The 15,589-nt window shown below is 42.2% G+C and overlaps 1 protein-coding gene across 1 annotated transcript in view; it reads right to left on the bottom strand.

The window, feature by feature from the left end:
* Positions 1 to 15,589, bottom strand: part of LOC126155379 (esterase FE4-like) — a 110,920-nt gene that overhangs the window by 33,396 nt on the left and 61,935 nt on the right. The window contains exon 7 of the mRNA XM_049916227.1: positions 9,998 to 10,170. Coding sequence (XP_049772184.1) covers positions 9,998 to 10,170 — 173 coding nt within the window. The remainder of the gene's footprint in view (positions 1 to 9,997; positions 10,171 to 15,589) is intronic.

Here is a 15,589-nt window from a genome sequence, read left to right as displayed (position 1 = left end):
TGATTCCGTATTTCTCGATTTCCGGAAGGCTTTTGACACTGTACCACACAAGCCGGAGGAAGGCAACGGCAAACCACCTCCGTTAGAAAGTTGCCAAGTACGGCGGTGCGGGTCTTCCTCATCGTTCCCCTAAGCTCTGTCAAGTAGCGGCTTGTAGTGAAATTGCGTGTTTATGGACTATCGTCTCAGTTAAGTGACTGGATTCACGATTTCCTGTCAGAGAGGTCACAGTTCGGTAGTAATTGACGGGAAGTCATCGAGTAATACAGAAGTGATTTCTGGCGTTCCCCAAGGTAGTGTTATAGGTCTTTGCTCCTCCTTACCTACCTGTATGTAAACGATTTGGGAGACAATCTGATCAGCCGTCTTAGGTTGTTTGCAGATGACGCTGTCGTTTATCGACTAATACAGTCTTCAGAAGATCAAAGCAAATTGCAAAATGATTTAGAAAAGATATGTGTATGGGGCAAAAATTGGCAGTTGACCGTGAATAACGAAAAGTGTGAGGTCATCCATATGACTTCTAAAAGGAACTCATTAAACTTCGGTTACACGATAAATCAGTCTAATCTAAAGGCCATAAGTTCAACTAAATACTTAGACATTACAATTACGAACAACTTACATTGGAAGGAACACATAGAAAACGTTGTGGGGAAGGCTAACCAAAGATTGCTTTTTATTGGCCGGACAATTAGAAAATGTAACAGATCTGGTAAGCAGACCCGTACCAGATGGGATTGACGAGTACGTCGAAAAGGTTCAAAGAAGGGCACCACGTTTTGAATTATCGCGAAATAGGGGAGAGAGTGTCACTGAAATGGTACAGGACTTGGGGTGTACATCATTAAAACAAAGGCATTTTTCGTTACGGCGGAATCTTCTCAAGAAATTCCAATCACCAACATTCTCTTCCGAATGCTAGAATATTTTGTTGACACGAACCTAGTAGGGAGAAACAATCACAGTGATAAAACAAGGGAAATCAGAGCTCGTACGGAAAGATACGGTTGTTCGTTTCTCTCCACGAGCTGTACAAGATTTGAATAACAGAGAATGGTGAAGGTGGTTCGATGAACCCTCTGCCAGGCACTTAAATGTGATTTCCAGACTATCCATGTAGATTTTGGAGCGTATGCATTCTGAATCGATAAAACGTCAAGTTATGAGAATCTGGGGCTGTGTTAAGCATCGCAAACAATAGACAAAAATATATTTAGACGTTAAAGTAAAGAAACATAAGTTATAAAATGTAAAGAAGTAATGTCATCGACGATAAACAAGGTCATTAAGAAGCCCCCTTTAATATATGGTGCCCCAACTTCCCACACAAAAGCTAACAGACTGAGAGTGATGCTGTCGACATAAAAGAATTATTGCAGCAGCATTCGGAACACTGGCAACATTGTATCATAATATGTTTGATGACTGATAATTAGTTGATCATTCAACAATCTATTTTGGCCAACATCGGAACGTTTAACAATCTCCAGCTCCTCTAGTACATTCAACTTCTTCCCCTTCTGACCGTGATGTAGTGTTCTCAGGTTTTCTAGTGTGGGGAACTGTTGCCGGCTGGACTTCAGATGTTCAGTAAATATGGAATTTTGTTTAATCTGCCCCTTTTTAGTCAGCAAGTGCTGCCTGAACCTGGTCTTGAACGTTCTGCCAATCTGGCCTCTATATGACTTTTCGTAATCGCTACACCCCAATTTATATACGCCCGACCCTGCATACCTATCTCCTTGGTGCTATTCAATGTGAATATAATTATACTGAAGTTTATTACCAGTAGTATAAACAACACGCAAATCTTGGTTTTTAAAGGGGTTTAGCTACGTCGTAATAGAGGTTCACCACGAACGGGATCTTCACAAATTTGGACCTCGAAAACTGTGAGACGGGAAGTTCTCTATGCTCTGCTACTGAAGTTTCTTCTTTATACAGCTTATCAACAATTGTACGACTATGCGTTGTTTACAGCAATGCATTTCAAATTTGCCAACTCTCTTCCTATTGACGATTGGCTGAGAGGTATCTCAATAATGCGGTGCATCATACATTTGAAAAAAGTACTGGTTAGTGTGGCAGGAGGAAGCGTGGATTATAGAGTCGCTTCTCGTCGGTTTAATATAGATGTCAAACCGAATAGTCCCCCCAAAAAGCTGAAGTTGCAAGTCTAACTAGTTAAGCGTACTATTGTGGTCCATCGTTTCGTGAGTAAACATCATCTTTTCGTGTAAGGTATTAATTTCCTCAACTAGAGACAGAAATGCGGCTGCTGAAGACAATAATAATGCAATCTATGTACCGACGATAAAATAATACGAGTTGAGAGAGAGATTAGTGTTCTGCCTAAAATATTCAGATTCCATGTGATTAACAATAATGTCCTCGAGACACCCTGGTAAACAGTTGCCCATGGCCAGACCACCTGTGTGTTTGTAATACTGACAGGTAAAAACGAAATAGTAGGACGTAAGTACCCTAAGTATGGTGATTGACTGCTATTTTTTCTGAGCTCAGACGCCGATGTCTGAAGAAATTTTCTTTTACGATGAGGACCGTTTCACCCAGAGCACATTAGTATACAGATTTTTAATATCCAAAGAAAGCAAAGCAGAGTCAGGCGGGAAAGTTGTACCATCTAGAAAGCGAACCAAATGTTTTCTGTTGGAAATATCAAACTTTTTTTCATAGACAAAATTTTTCCGTAAGAACTGTAGCGTATATTTAGAGGTAGAATCACCTGGGTTTCCTATACAGTTAATTATCGCACGTATCGGGAATCCAGGTTAATGAGTCTTAATTTGGGCGCGAAGGGCCGGTGCCCTGGGATTCATCACTTTCAATTTTGGTACTACGTCAGGACAAAAAATACTAGAACAACCATCTATATACGTCTTGAGCTCTTTTGCGTATTCTCTTCGCTATTTTCAATAATCTGCCAACGCTGGAGTAACTTTTCGATTCCGCGATTATAGAAATCGAGTGGTTTAGAGAACTCGTCGAGTCATGCTCGCAGCGGATTTTAATCCGGAAAGGAAGTTCCCTGAATCTCATTCTATAGATTGGAAAAGATGAAAATTTGATGGAGCAGTATCTGGTGAGTGAGGATGGTGCAGAATGACTTCCCAACCGCCAGCCATTGTGGCTGAGCGGTTCTAGACGCTTCAGTCTGGAACTGCGCGACTGCTACGGTCGCAGGTTCGAATCCTGCCTCGGGCATGGATGTGTATGATGTCCTTAGGTTTAAGTAGTTCTAAGTTCTAGGGGACTGATGACCTCAGATGTTAAGTCCCATAGTGCTCAGAGCCATTTGAACCATTTTTTTGACTTCCCTACCAAACTAATGAGTTGTGTTTTTTTTTCGGTCTAGCAGAATGAAGGCTGGCGTTATCGTGTTACATAGCCTTTCTGGTTGTTGCTCTTGGACTGCGCCTGTAAAGCGAATCAGTTGTCGATAATAAATGACAGCAGTGATGGTTACACCTCGGGAAAGCAATTCATAGTACACCACATCGTAATTGTTCCACTAGATCCACGACATTAATTTAAGCGGATGCTCACAGGTCTTTGTATGTGAAGTTGCTGCTTTGTTTGAACTCAACCATTCCTTTTTTCTTCTTATGTTAGCGTCAACACGCCATTTCACGTTACGAGTAATGATATAGGACAGGAATGGTCGGCATTGTTCAGAGCCAGTTGATGGCGGACAAGCAGAGATGTACAAATGGCCACCCGTTGATTTTTCTGGTTTTGGCTTAGAGTATGGGACGCCCATTCACCCGACTTTTGAACCTTCCCCACTGCATGCAAATGTCGCACGATGGTGGAATGATTACAGTTCATCATATTATCCAGTTCTCGAGTACACTAATGTCAAAAGATCCTCCTTAAAAAGAGAAAGCCATTTTCTTGCCGTGCTCTGTCCGATGTCATTCTCCCCATACACGGCGCAAACGTTTCTGCCTGCCTCTGCAGCTGTCACCCCTGTATTAAATTCAAAGAATAAGTCGGAAATGTTCCGATTTCTCCACTTGGCACTACATTTTCTAGCGGCCACATATCCAGCTCCACTCATTGTCTCTAAATAACAATATATAAAGTCAAACAGCAAGAGCGATTTAAAAATAAAAAATTGCATTCGATAAATAAACCCATAGCAATCAGAACACGAGTATGAAAAAAAAAGCTACGAACTTACGCAGCAACCAAATATTATTCATATATAACAAATATGTAGCGGGGATGTTAAAAGGAAGATTGGCCCCAAAGTGAAACGGTCTGCGATTGGCTGAAGCAGTGACGACACTATAGAAGCAAAGCGAGGCAGCGGCTGGCACATTTAGTGGCTCTTTTAAGCACACTTAACTTCTTATAACTGCAATACGTTCTCAGGAAATTATTATTAATAATTAAAACAGTTTATTTATCTGTTTAGATGTTAGTAGTAGCCTATATGAAGAATGCCACAGCCGGAATTTTCGCTTTTGTGTTGCTGCTTCCTCTTGCAGTATTAGCTTCATATTGAGGAAGCACATGCGAATGAAAAGCCTTATTCTAACATATAGTTTGATGATTTGCGGTAAAAATTCATCATATTTGGTTTTGACGGCAGCGCAGACTGCTTTCACTGTATTTCTTTCCTTCGAAATACTTTCCAAACCGTTAAATTAATTGCAAATGAGCTCAAACTGCGACACTATGTAGCCAGTCATTTCTCGTAACTCTAAGCCAACTGCGAGATAAGATTTGTACTACCTATACCAGTTTTTTTCCTGCACGCTCGTATATTTTCCTTAATACTTTTTCCTGAATATCCTTGTTCGCCTCATAATCCCAAGATAACTTATTCTTCACAACGAATCTTTGGGCATTCAGATTATCAAATGCGTCGTTTGCAACTTGAAAATAATTGCCGTTTCATCTTCAACGGGTATCAGGTACTTCATGACTTTTGTAGTAGTGCTCGAAAATAATTGCATTACTAAATAAACGTTCTCTGCCAATGACGTGGAGTTACGGACACAACTTGACTTCAGCCCATCTAATACGAGCAGTCTTTATACAACATAATTATTAACAGTTTGCCCATTTGGAAGTCTTATTCCATCATCCAGAAAGTGGTTTCTCACTGATTTAAATAAATAATGGAACACCTGAAAACACCCAGATTCGTTTATTTTCATACGGCGGAAATGGAAAGCAGGAATTTGTCTCCGTCAAATTAAGATCTTTTCACACACATCGACTTTTGTGTCGAAGTTGCACACTACCGCAATAACATTGTAGTCAGCATTTTGTAGTGTTTAACTGATCAACTGTTATTTGTGTGTCGAAGTCACAGTAGACTGCTAACTTCCCTCCTCAAAACAAACGGCGTACCTTAACAAGTAATGTGTTAGTGTCCGGCCGTACAACACTCACTGCCTCTAAATGACAATACATCAAATCAAACAGCAACAGTAAACTACAAATAAAAAATGCACCAACCTAATAATATAATGGAACAATGGCGAGCTTGTTATTGTTTGAAGTGGGCCTCGCTGTCGTCTTTTCAGGGGTTTGATGGTCTAGCGTCCATCCTAGGCCGCACATAATGCAAAAGATTCAAACACACACACACGCACACATACTCACACAACCCAAGAACAACAACCAGGAAGACTGCATAAAGTCATGTTACTCCACGATAACGCCAGCCTGCATTCTGCTAGACTGACAAAAAACAGAAGCCAGGAGTTTGGTTGGGAAGTCATTGCGCACCCTCTTCATCCACCTGATCCTGGCCCTCAGATTTTCGCAAACAGAAAATTACAATCGATAAATTAACCCGTAGCAACCAGAATACCAATATGCAAAACAAAAGCGATAGGAACCTATGCGCACACACACACACACACACACACACACACACACATACATACATACATACAGACACACACAATCAGCCAAGTAAAAACTTATATTGTCGTAAAGTGAACATCCATTCAATTACACTTCTTTCAGAATACTGAAGAAAGTCACTTTAGTGTACGCTTTATTGCAGAGACATGAGACGATATGTATTTGTATGTTCGTGTGTGTGTGTGTGTGTGTGTGTGTGTGTGTGTGTGTGAGTGAGTGTGTGTGCATGCGTGAGTGTGCGGCAAAATACCAGATGATGGCCGAAGAAGAGATGGCTTAAAATGCAGGCAGGTTATAGCAAAGTAGGCATTTCTGAAGGACAGCAATTTGTTAATATCTAATAAAGATTTGTGTATTAGGAAATCTTTCCTGTAGGTATTTGTCTGGAGTGCAACATTGTTACTTTCTGCCAGAAAGGGCTCTCAACAAGGGAAGTGTCCAGGCGTGTCGGATTGAACCAAAGTGATGTCGTTCGGACATGGAGGAGATACAGAGAGACAGGAACTGTCGATGACATACCTCGCTCAGGCTACCCAAGGGCCAAGCGCTATCTAAGGATTATTGCTCGTAGAAACCATGACAGCAACGCCACCATGTTGAATAATGCTTTTCGTGCAGCTATAGGACGTCGTGTTACGACTCAAACTGTGCGCAATAGGCTGCATGATGCGCAACTTCATTCCCGACGTCGATGGCGAGGTCCATCTTTGCAACCACAACAACATGCAGGGCGGTACAGATGGGCCCAACAACATGCTGAATGGACCGCTCAGGATTGGCACCACGTTCTCTTCACCGATGAGTGTCGCATATGCCTTCAACCAGACAATAGTTGGATACGTGTTGAAGGCAACCCGGTCGGGCTGAACGCTTTAGACACAGTCCAGCGAGTGCAGCGAGGTGGAGGTTCCCTGCTGTTTAGGGGTGGCATTATGTGGGGCCGACGTATCCGCTGGTAGTCATGGAATGAGCCGTAACGGCTGTACAATACGTGAATGCCATCCTCCGTCGGATAGTGCAACCAAATCGGGTCTATGGTGGTACAACATGCAATGTGTAGTTCAAATGGTTCAAATGGCTCTGAGCACTATGGGACTTAACATCTGTGGTCATCAGTCCCGTAGAACTTAGAACTACTTAAACCTAACTAACCTAAGGACATCACACACATCCATACCCGAGGCAGGATTCGAACCTGCGACCGTAGCAGTCGCGCGGTTCCGGACTGAGCGCCTAGAACCGCTAGACCACCGCGGCCGGAAATGTGTAGTTTTCATGAGCAATAAAAAGGGAGGAAATGATGTTTATGTTGATCTCTATTCCAGTTTTCTGTAAAGGTTCCAGAACTCTCGAAACCGCGGTGATGCAAAACTTTTTTTGACGTGTGTATTATAAACACAATTGGAGTGCGAAGAGAAGCGGCAGTGTTTGGAGATGTACAAATTCTGCTCCGACCCAGTTGCGGATGATTCGACTGCTATAAACACTCACGACACCACACATTGTAGTGGAGCAATATATTTTGTGCTGAATCGCAATAAACAGACATTAAGTTAATGGCTTGCTTATTTTTCAACCATTGTCAGACATACATAGCCATGTCATACGGCCATGTCAGACATACATAGCCGCGGACATGCAGCCCTGAACTAAACAAATCAATATAATCTTAATACATAAAAGAAATACTGTAAAACACTTTTTTTTTAAAAAATACTTGTACTTATGACATCGACGTCATTATACCTACGAGGGTCACTTCGCGAGCCCTGCATGCCCGTCCTTAACGGTGGCGTTGTAAGCATACAATTGAATCGTTGACTATCGATAGTCGCCTCTGCCTAGCCCAAAGCAACAGTGGGGAATCGTGGTGCAGCTTTCGTGAAGCGTGGGCTGTGTGATGTGTTCATGTGTTGATGCGTTGATGCCCTGGCTGCAGCACGTATATTACAAGTTATGGTGAAGTAATTGAAAATATTTGCCACGCACGTTTTGCGTTTAGTTTCAGTTTTCACGATGCAGTATCAATGCTTATGCAGAATGTGATGTTTCTCTGTTTCGCGTGTCGTGTCCGGAGAACAACAATCAAGCCCGTCGCGACGGTTACGGAAAAATAATATGAACTGGTATGATTCTAGTTGCAAATTCTAAGTGGAAGAAACACATAACGTTTTGACTGGCTGAATATCACGAGCTCAGGTACTTTCTCGTTCGTATATCGTAACCGAAATTTTATGGAGCATCCGCGACGCGATTCTGTCAAGCGCACACTCGCGTTATAAGCTATTGAATTGTTCAGTACTATTGGAAGAACTGCGCCAATCTTTGATTGATAAAACATCCTTTGAACAGTGATTATTTTGTGTACTATGCATTGAATGCTATCATTTAGGTAGCAACATTACGCGTCACAACGGACACGTTCTTGGATACTAATGCTGATCACGTCCTTTGTGGAATAATATTAATTGCGAGTGTTTAACAGAATACAGTGAATTCTATCAGATCAACTTGGTATTGTTGGCGTGTGTGGCTCCTCTTCCTGCTATACAATACTTATTACAGGACACATCATAGCAGGCACTGCAGAGACCAGCAGATAATCGTCGCGGGAAGGACCAGGTACATGGGTTTAGGCACACGGTCGTTAAATATCGAGGCCCGTTCCTGTGTCTAGGAAGTTTTGTACAGTCTCGAGTGCTAATTAGTTTATTAGTACTGCGTATCTACTCCCTTTCCTCCCGGGCACGACCAGGTTGAAATTAATGTCAGTTGTGAGTGAGAATTTAGGCGTGACAGTTGGATAGGTGCTTGTTGGTTCGCGTGGCTTTGTCATAAACAATTCAGTTTAAAACGGGAACTGAGACCGAGTCAGGTCCGATTATACGTAATGACCAGCTATCCTACATCGAAATCGAATCCCTAAATCGAAGGAACCCAATGGAAATTTACAAAGCCTTCAGAGAGGTGTATGGGAATAATGTATTGGATTGTAGCACAGTATCACGGTGATCTACTTGTTTCCGTGAAGGTCGGGTAAGCACAGAGGACAACCCAAGAAGTGGGAGGCCATCAACTATCTCAGATTACAGTTCTCAGATTATTGTTAATGACATTTTGCCAGAGGATCGACGAAATACGTGTGAGGAAATTGGATGTGAGGTTGCAATGTCTGTCACTTCAATTTAAGATGAGAAAACTTGCGGGCAGATGGATTCCGCATGATCCAAGTGAAGAGCGGAAAAAAAGTCGTAAAATAATCGCAGAAGAATTGCTTCAACGTTATCGAAGAGGAGGACAGTTTCTGAAAAGAACTGTGCACTTGATGAAACATGGATACGAGATTTTGAGCCAGAATTGAAATCTCTGTGGTCACAATGGGAAAGATCCTACTCTCCATGCCCGAAAAAAATTCCACCGCCTAAACTCGAAAGTGAAACTGATGACAACGTATGTGTATGATATGAATGCACCCATAGCTACGTAAATAGAGTGCTCCAAGGGATGTCTGTAACAGGTGCGTACTACAAGCTGTTTGTGCAAAATATTTTGCTCCCGAAAATACGTCAAAGAAGGCGTGACATGCTTGCCTGTGGTATTTGCACGACAAAGCAAGACCATACATTGCCTTAGCAGTGAGAGAAAATCTCGACAAATATGGATGGTAAATACTTCCCTGCGTACCATACAGTCCTGATACGAGCCTACCAGACTTGGATTGGTTTCCCAGTTTGAAGGAACAGCGTGTAAAACGTTTCGATGCAAGTGATGAACCTTCCAGTGAGGTCACGCGAATAACCAGACTACTCAACAATGAAGATGCCTTGTCCGGAATACGGAAGTTGTCAAAACGTTGAGAAGCTGGCATAAGCAAGATTATACTGAGGGCTGTAAAGTTATTTTTCTAAAATAAATTATTTTCTTCATTTTACCTCGCTGTGTGCAGAACGTTTGAAATGACCCTCTTATTTTAAGAATATAGCAATTCCAGTAGGGATTTAATTGCTGGTAAAGAAAGGCTTAGAATCTGACCTTCGTACAAGGCAAGCAGACAAGTCAGTTAGAAGGAAACAGTGTTAGGACTCACGTCGTAAAGCTGCTTGTCGGTGTCGGGCCCGATGTCGCGGTCGCCGAAGTAGAAGCGACGGATCTCCTCGGCCACAGCATCCTTCTCGGATTCGCTGCATCTCAGGTCGACGGGAACCAACAAGTGGGGATTGCGCGCCATGTTGGACATCATATCCGTCTCCACGAGCGCAACTGTGGAAGAAGCAAAAGGCTGAACAGCTCCCGCCACGTTCGTGTTGCTAGTAAATGTCAACGGCTTACAAGGGGAAGGCCTCAGACACGGCCAACCGATTCGGCTCAGATTTGGCAGGTCGCTTGTGTACAACCTAAAACGAAGGAATCTAAGATATTTTGGGTCAACACCCCCACGTTTTTGAGAAAATCACCCCAAAAAGCCGGCACGTTAGCTCAGCGTGCTCGGTCAGAGGGTTAGCTACCCTCTGTAATAAAAAACTGAGTGAACGAACCAACAAAGAACCTGAACGGCTGTCATCGGACGTCCGCCACGAACAAATTCATCGACCAATATAGAGCAAAATGAAAGCCGGCACGGTAGCTCAGCGTGCTCGGTCAGAGGATAAGCTGCCCTCTGCAATAAAAAAACTAAGTTAATCGATCAACAACGAACTTAAACGGGTGTCTTACGACGTCCGCCCAGAGCAGATGCAACGAACGAAACCGAGCAAAATGAGATTTAAAAAAAAAAAAATAGCGCAACGGCCAAGGTAACTGGCTACGAATCGGAAAACCCGGGTTCGAATCTCGAAGAAACCTAGCGGATGTTATTCTTCTCGTTTGTATTTTTCCATATCTCAATTGATAGGGATAGGAGGGTTAACAAGGTAAGTAAATCAATAAGGAATGTTAATAATAAGGTAGGAAAACTAATTTCCCAAACGCCGTGAGTTAGTGAAGTATTAAACTTTTAAGCCTTGTCACATGAAAACAACTCCGAGTAAAAGTGCTGCAACTTCCTCACGAGGTATCACAGATAGCCAACCGTGCCACGGTTGTTTACAGCGAGGCACGGGATAGAATGCACGCGGGGAGAGTTATGTTGTCCCGGTTGCCTCTTCGTCATATCATAGGAAAGGAACAGTGTAGCTGTCGAAAGATTGCATTCATTAGATACTCCTGGTGCCGTGAGTATATTTGTTTCGAATGTTTATATGACAAGTACCATCCATGTAGTTGTTCGAAGAAAAGTGAGGACACGTAACAGTGACTGAAAGAGTCATCGTAAAGTGACCTGGAGTAGCATTTTAGTTGTTTACTATCCCAAGAGGTTTGAGAAATTTATTTGCCTACCTTATCATCAAATGGTTCAAATGGCTCTGAGCACTATGGGACTTAACATGTTAGGTCATCAGTCCCCTAACTTAGAACTACTTAAACCTAACTAGCCTAAGGACATCACACACATCCATGCCCGAGGCAGGATTCGAATCTGCGACCGTAGCAGTCCCGCGGTTCCGGACTGCAGCGCCTACCTTATTATCATTCCTTGTTGATTTACTTAACTTATTAACCCTCCTATCCCTATCAATTGAGATATGGAAAAATACAAACCAAAAGAATAACATCCACTACGTTTCTTCGAGATTAGCAGCCAGTTACCTTGGCCGTTGCGCTATCGGTGGTGTCGGCGAAAAGCGTTGACCATGTGGGTACAGACGCGGCAGTTGTAAAAGTTTCTTACCTCGATTTCTGGAAAAGTATGCGTTTTCGGACCCCATACCTGGTGATGAAAGATGCTCTATTTACAATTATCTATCGATCCCGCCACCTTTGAATCGATCGCTCGTCATAACCTTTAGGGATGATTTTCTCAAAAAAGCGGGGGTGTTGACACAAAATGTCTTAGATTCCTTCGTTTTAGGTTGTACACAAGCGACCTACCAAATCTGAGCCGAATCGGTTGGCCGTGTCTGAGGCCTTCCCCTTGTTAGAAGTGCTAACGAACTACGGAGGGTAGTCATAGAGTTTCATTGTTGTTTTTGTTGTTGTTGTGGTCTCCAGCCCGAAGACTGGTTTGATGCTGCTCTCTACGCTAGTATATCCTGTACAAGCCTCTTCATCTCTGCCTAGATGACATATCTGCATCCGTTTGAACCTACTTACTGACAGCCTTGTTCTCCCTCTACACTTCTTACCCACCGCACTTCACTCCGACACCATAGTACCCCTTGGTACCTTAGAATGTGACCCACCAACAGATCTCTTCTCTTAGTTAAGTTTTCTCGTAACTTTCTTATCTCCTCAATTCGATTCAGTAAATATTCATTACATCCCCTATCTCCCCATTTTTCAGTCTTTTTCTTCTTCCTACTCGGTTCGAGGAGTAGGCTTATAGACTGTTCTGATTTCGTAAACGCAACCTTTTCCTTGGTCTTCCTGTATTTCTTTCTCCCTTACGTCCATAGTCTTTTACTTATCTGACTGTTCCTTCTGCTCCCGTTCTTTCAATATGCTACTTCCATTCTGTTATCACATATTCTATTCTTTCATTCATGCAAAATATATTAAAAAGAAAAAGAACACTCCAACTTCAGGCCACAACTGGCCCATCGAGACCCTCCGACCGCCGTGTCATCCTCAGCTGAGAATGCGGATAGGAGGGGCGTGTGGTCAGCACACCGCACTCCCGGTCGTTATGATGGTTTTCTTTGACCGGAGCCTCTACTATTCGGTCGAGTTGCTCCTCAGTTGGCATCACGAGGCTGAGTGCACCCCGAAAAATGGCAACAGCGCATGGCGGCCCGGATGGTATGCAAAATATGTCTTTCCTTATTTCAGAATTCTTTATTTGGTTTCTCAGTTGACATCCTCTTATTAGCCTAAGAAATTTCATTTCTCAGAGGACACACTGTCATTTTCCTTAAAAATTTATTTTCAGCTGTCTGTTATTTGCAGCTCACTGTTATTATTGTCCAGGTCTCACTTCCATGGACCACTGTAGGCGTTGCCATTACTTTGTCGAATTTTGTCTATATGTCTCTCCTGGTTTTACAGCCAAATAACATTTAAACTTTCTTGTCTTATTGAAGATGCGTATTGATTTATTGCGTTACATCCTAATAACTTAAAGTGAGGTACCTGATTTTCCATTTAGCATTATTTTGGAACGTATTGGAGCATATTTCTTTAGAAGCCATAACTTTCATTTTAGTTTCTGATATTTTCTGATTAGAGAGTTTTCCCATTAAATCCAAACGATGAGGAGCAAATTGTAAATAGCCCTCGATCTTTTGTAAAATTATTTTGTCATTTATAGGGTGTTGATTTTAATTAAAGACACTTAAATATCTCTAAAACTACTGATCGGATCAAAAAAAAGTTATAATTCCAATTTGTTTGTCTCGGAGGGGGACATCCAATGATACCACACTCGATCCCCCAACCAGCGCGTGGGTGGCAACTTTTAAGTCTTCATGGGGAACCCCCCGTTTTTATTGCATATTACGATTCTACCGCGAAATCTACATACATTTTGACTGAAGCATTTTCTGCGTTTCGACACAGATGGCGCTGTAATCAGAGGAACACAAATGGATACACAATCACAATTTATGACATGCAACTCATTGGCCCTTGAATATCCTATTGCACCGTGTCACCCCATCTCCAGGTCAATATTTCATAACTTGTAATTGGAAACCCCATTTGCAACATGGTATTCCATCGACATATCGAGCAGGGAACTACTGGACGTGCTTCTGTGGCCGCGTAGTGAACTACTACCCACCATAATAGGTGGTACACTGGTATCGGAGCTCATGTATCGTGCAGACAGAGAACAGACAGGGGCTCTAAACCATACAGTACTTGCGCAGTGTTTATTGCCTGCAACCCTACCTACCATTTGGAGAACAGACGTGCAAGTGGACGAAGAATGTTGCAATCTCAGAAGAAAAAATTGAAATGATCTTGATGTACAGAGAACATAGGATAAATGTTGTGGCTGCTGTTCCTTTATATGCCGAGAGTATTCCAGAGAGGCTTTCTCACGTAAATTATGGTTCTGTACCCATTTCTATTTCTCCTATTACAGCGCCAAGGTGGGTGTAAGACTGTACCCTTATGGTCATCACCTGTTAACTGCCATTGACACATGCCTGTAGTAATTAAAATTTCGCCATTTAAATACAAACTTTTTATTACTTGTATTAAATGCTTAGAATAACTTTTTCTTTCCATTACATTCCGCTGCATATACCTGCCCGTCTACCGAAGGCTTTTTCATAATCTACGAATGAAACATGAGTGCTCAGACTGTATTTTCGTATCTTTCCAATTATCTGTGGGACTGTTGCAATATTGTCACAGCATGGTTGTCCTCTGCTAAAAGCATTTATCCCCATTTACTTTTTCAATACGTACTTATTTATTCACGCATATATTACTGACATGTAATTTCCACAAGCATTTGTAATTGCTTTTGAGTGATATTACTTCCGCCACTCCCAAAGAGTCGGGTGTCATCTTCCGTTTCAAACATTTATTCTTCTGCGGCATCGCATTTATGAAGTTTCTTGTCTCTTCTTGTCTGAACTGTCTATCGCCTATGTTTCACTTCCGAACTAGGATTCGCACCAGGCACATATATTCAGAAAAAGTTCCTAAATTTATATGAGACATCAACACATTTCCTTATTCAGAGACGATTATCTTGCAACTGCTAGTCTCTGCCTCGGCCATCGTCAGTGATGCTACTTGAAGCGTCTCATTTCTTAATGTAATTTCCTCAGCATCACTATGTTTAACTGAAACAATTCCCACTACGTTTGTACTACTATGGTAATATTTGTCTTATAACTTCTTCTCCAGACACTTTTCATTCATTTTAACTGAACTCATAAGGCCCTTGATGTCTCTGTTAGACTTAAGCTGTAAATCCCATTTCGAATTTTTCCTTTTTTCCTCTACTGCTTGTTCTACGTACAGAGCTCGAATGAACAGCGGACAGGCTACAACCTTGATCTCACTCCGTTCTCTACTGCTACATCCCTCTCATAACCTCCAGCTCTTATTGCTGTAATCTGATATCTGTGCGCCGGCCGGTGTGGCCGAGCGGTTCTAGGCGCTTCAGTCAGGCGTAACGGTCGCAGGTTCGAATCCTCCCTCGGGCATGGATGTGTGTGATGTCCTTAGGTTAGTTAGGTTTAAGTAGTTCTATGGGACTGATGACCTCAGATGTTGTCCCATAGTGTTCAGTGCCTGATATCTGTGCGTGTTTTAGATAAACTTTCACTTCGTGCTACTTTTAGAAGTTCAGATAATGTATCCAAGACCAAACTGTCGAGCTTTTTCTAAATATATAAAAGCTATACACGTAGGCTTGCGTTTCCTTAACCTGCCTTCAAATATATCAGTTTGTCAGTATTGCCATGCGTGTTCCTTCGTTATTATCCGAAACCCAAACCGATCTTCCCCAAGATGGCGTCTACCAGTTTATTCATTCATATGTTAATGGTTGCTGTCAGTATTTCTCAATCATGATTTGTTAAACGTGATGTTTCGGTAGTATTCACATCTCTCAGAAACTGCCTTCTTTGGAATTCAAATTGTTGTATACTTCCTGAAGTCTGAAGGTATTTCGCATGTCTCATTA

Source organism: Schistocerca cancellata, chromosome 1, assembly GCF_023864275.1.
Source record: "Schistocerca cancellata isolate TAMUIC-IGC-003103 chromosome 1, iqSchCanc2.1, whole genome shotgun sequence".
NCBI classification, from domain to species: Eukaryota; Metazoa; Arthropoda; class Insecta; order Orthoptera; family Acrididae; genus Schistocerca; species Schistocerca cancellata.
This window is presented reverse-complemented; position numbering and strand designations above follow the sequence as displayed.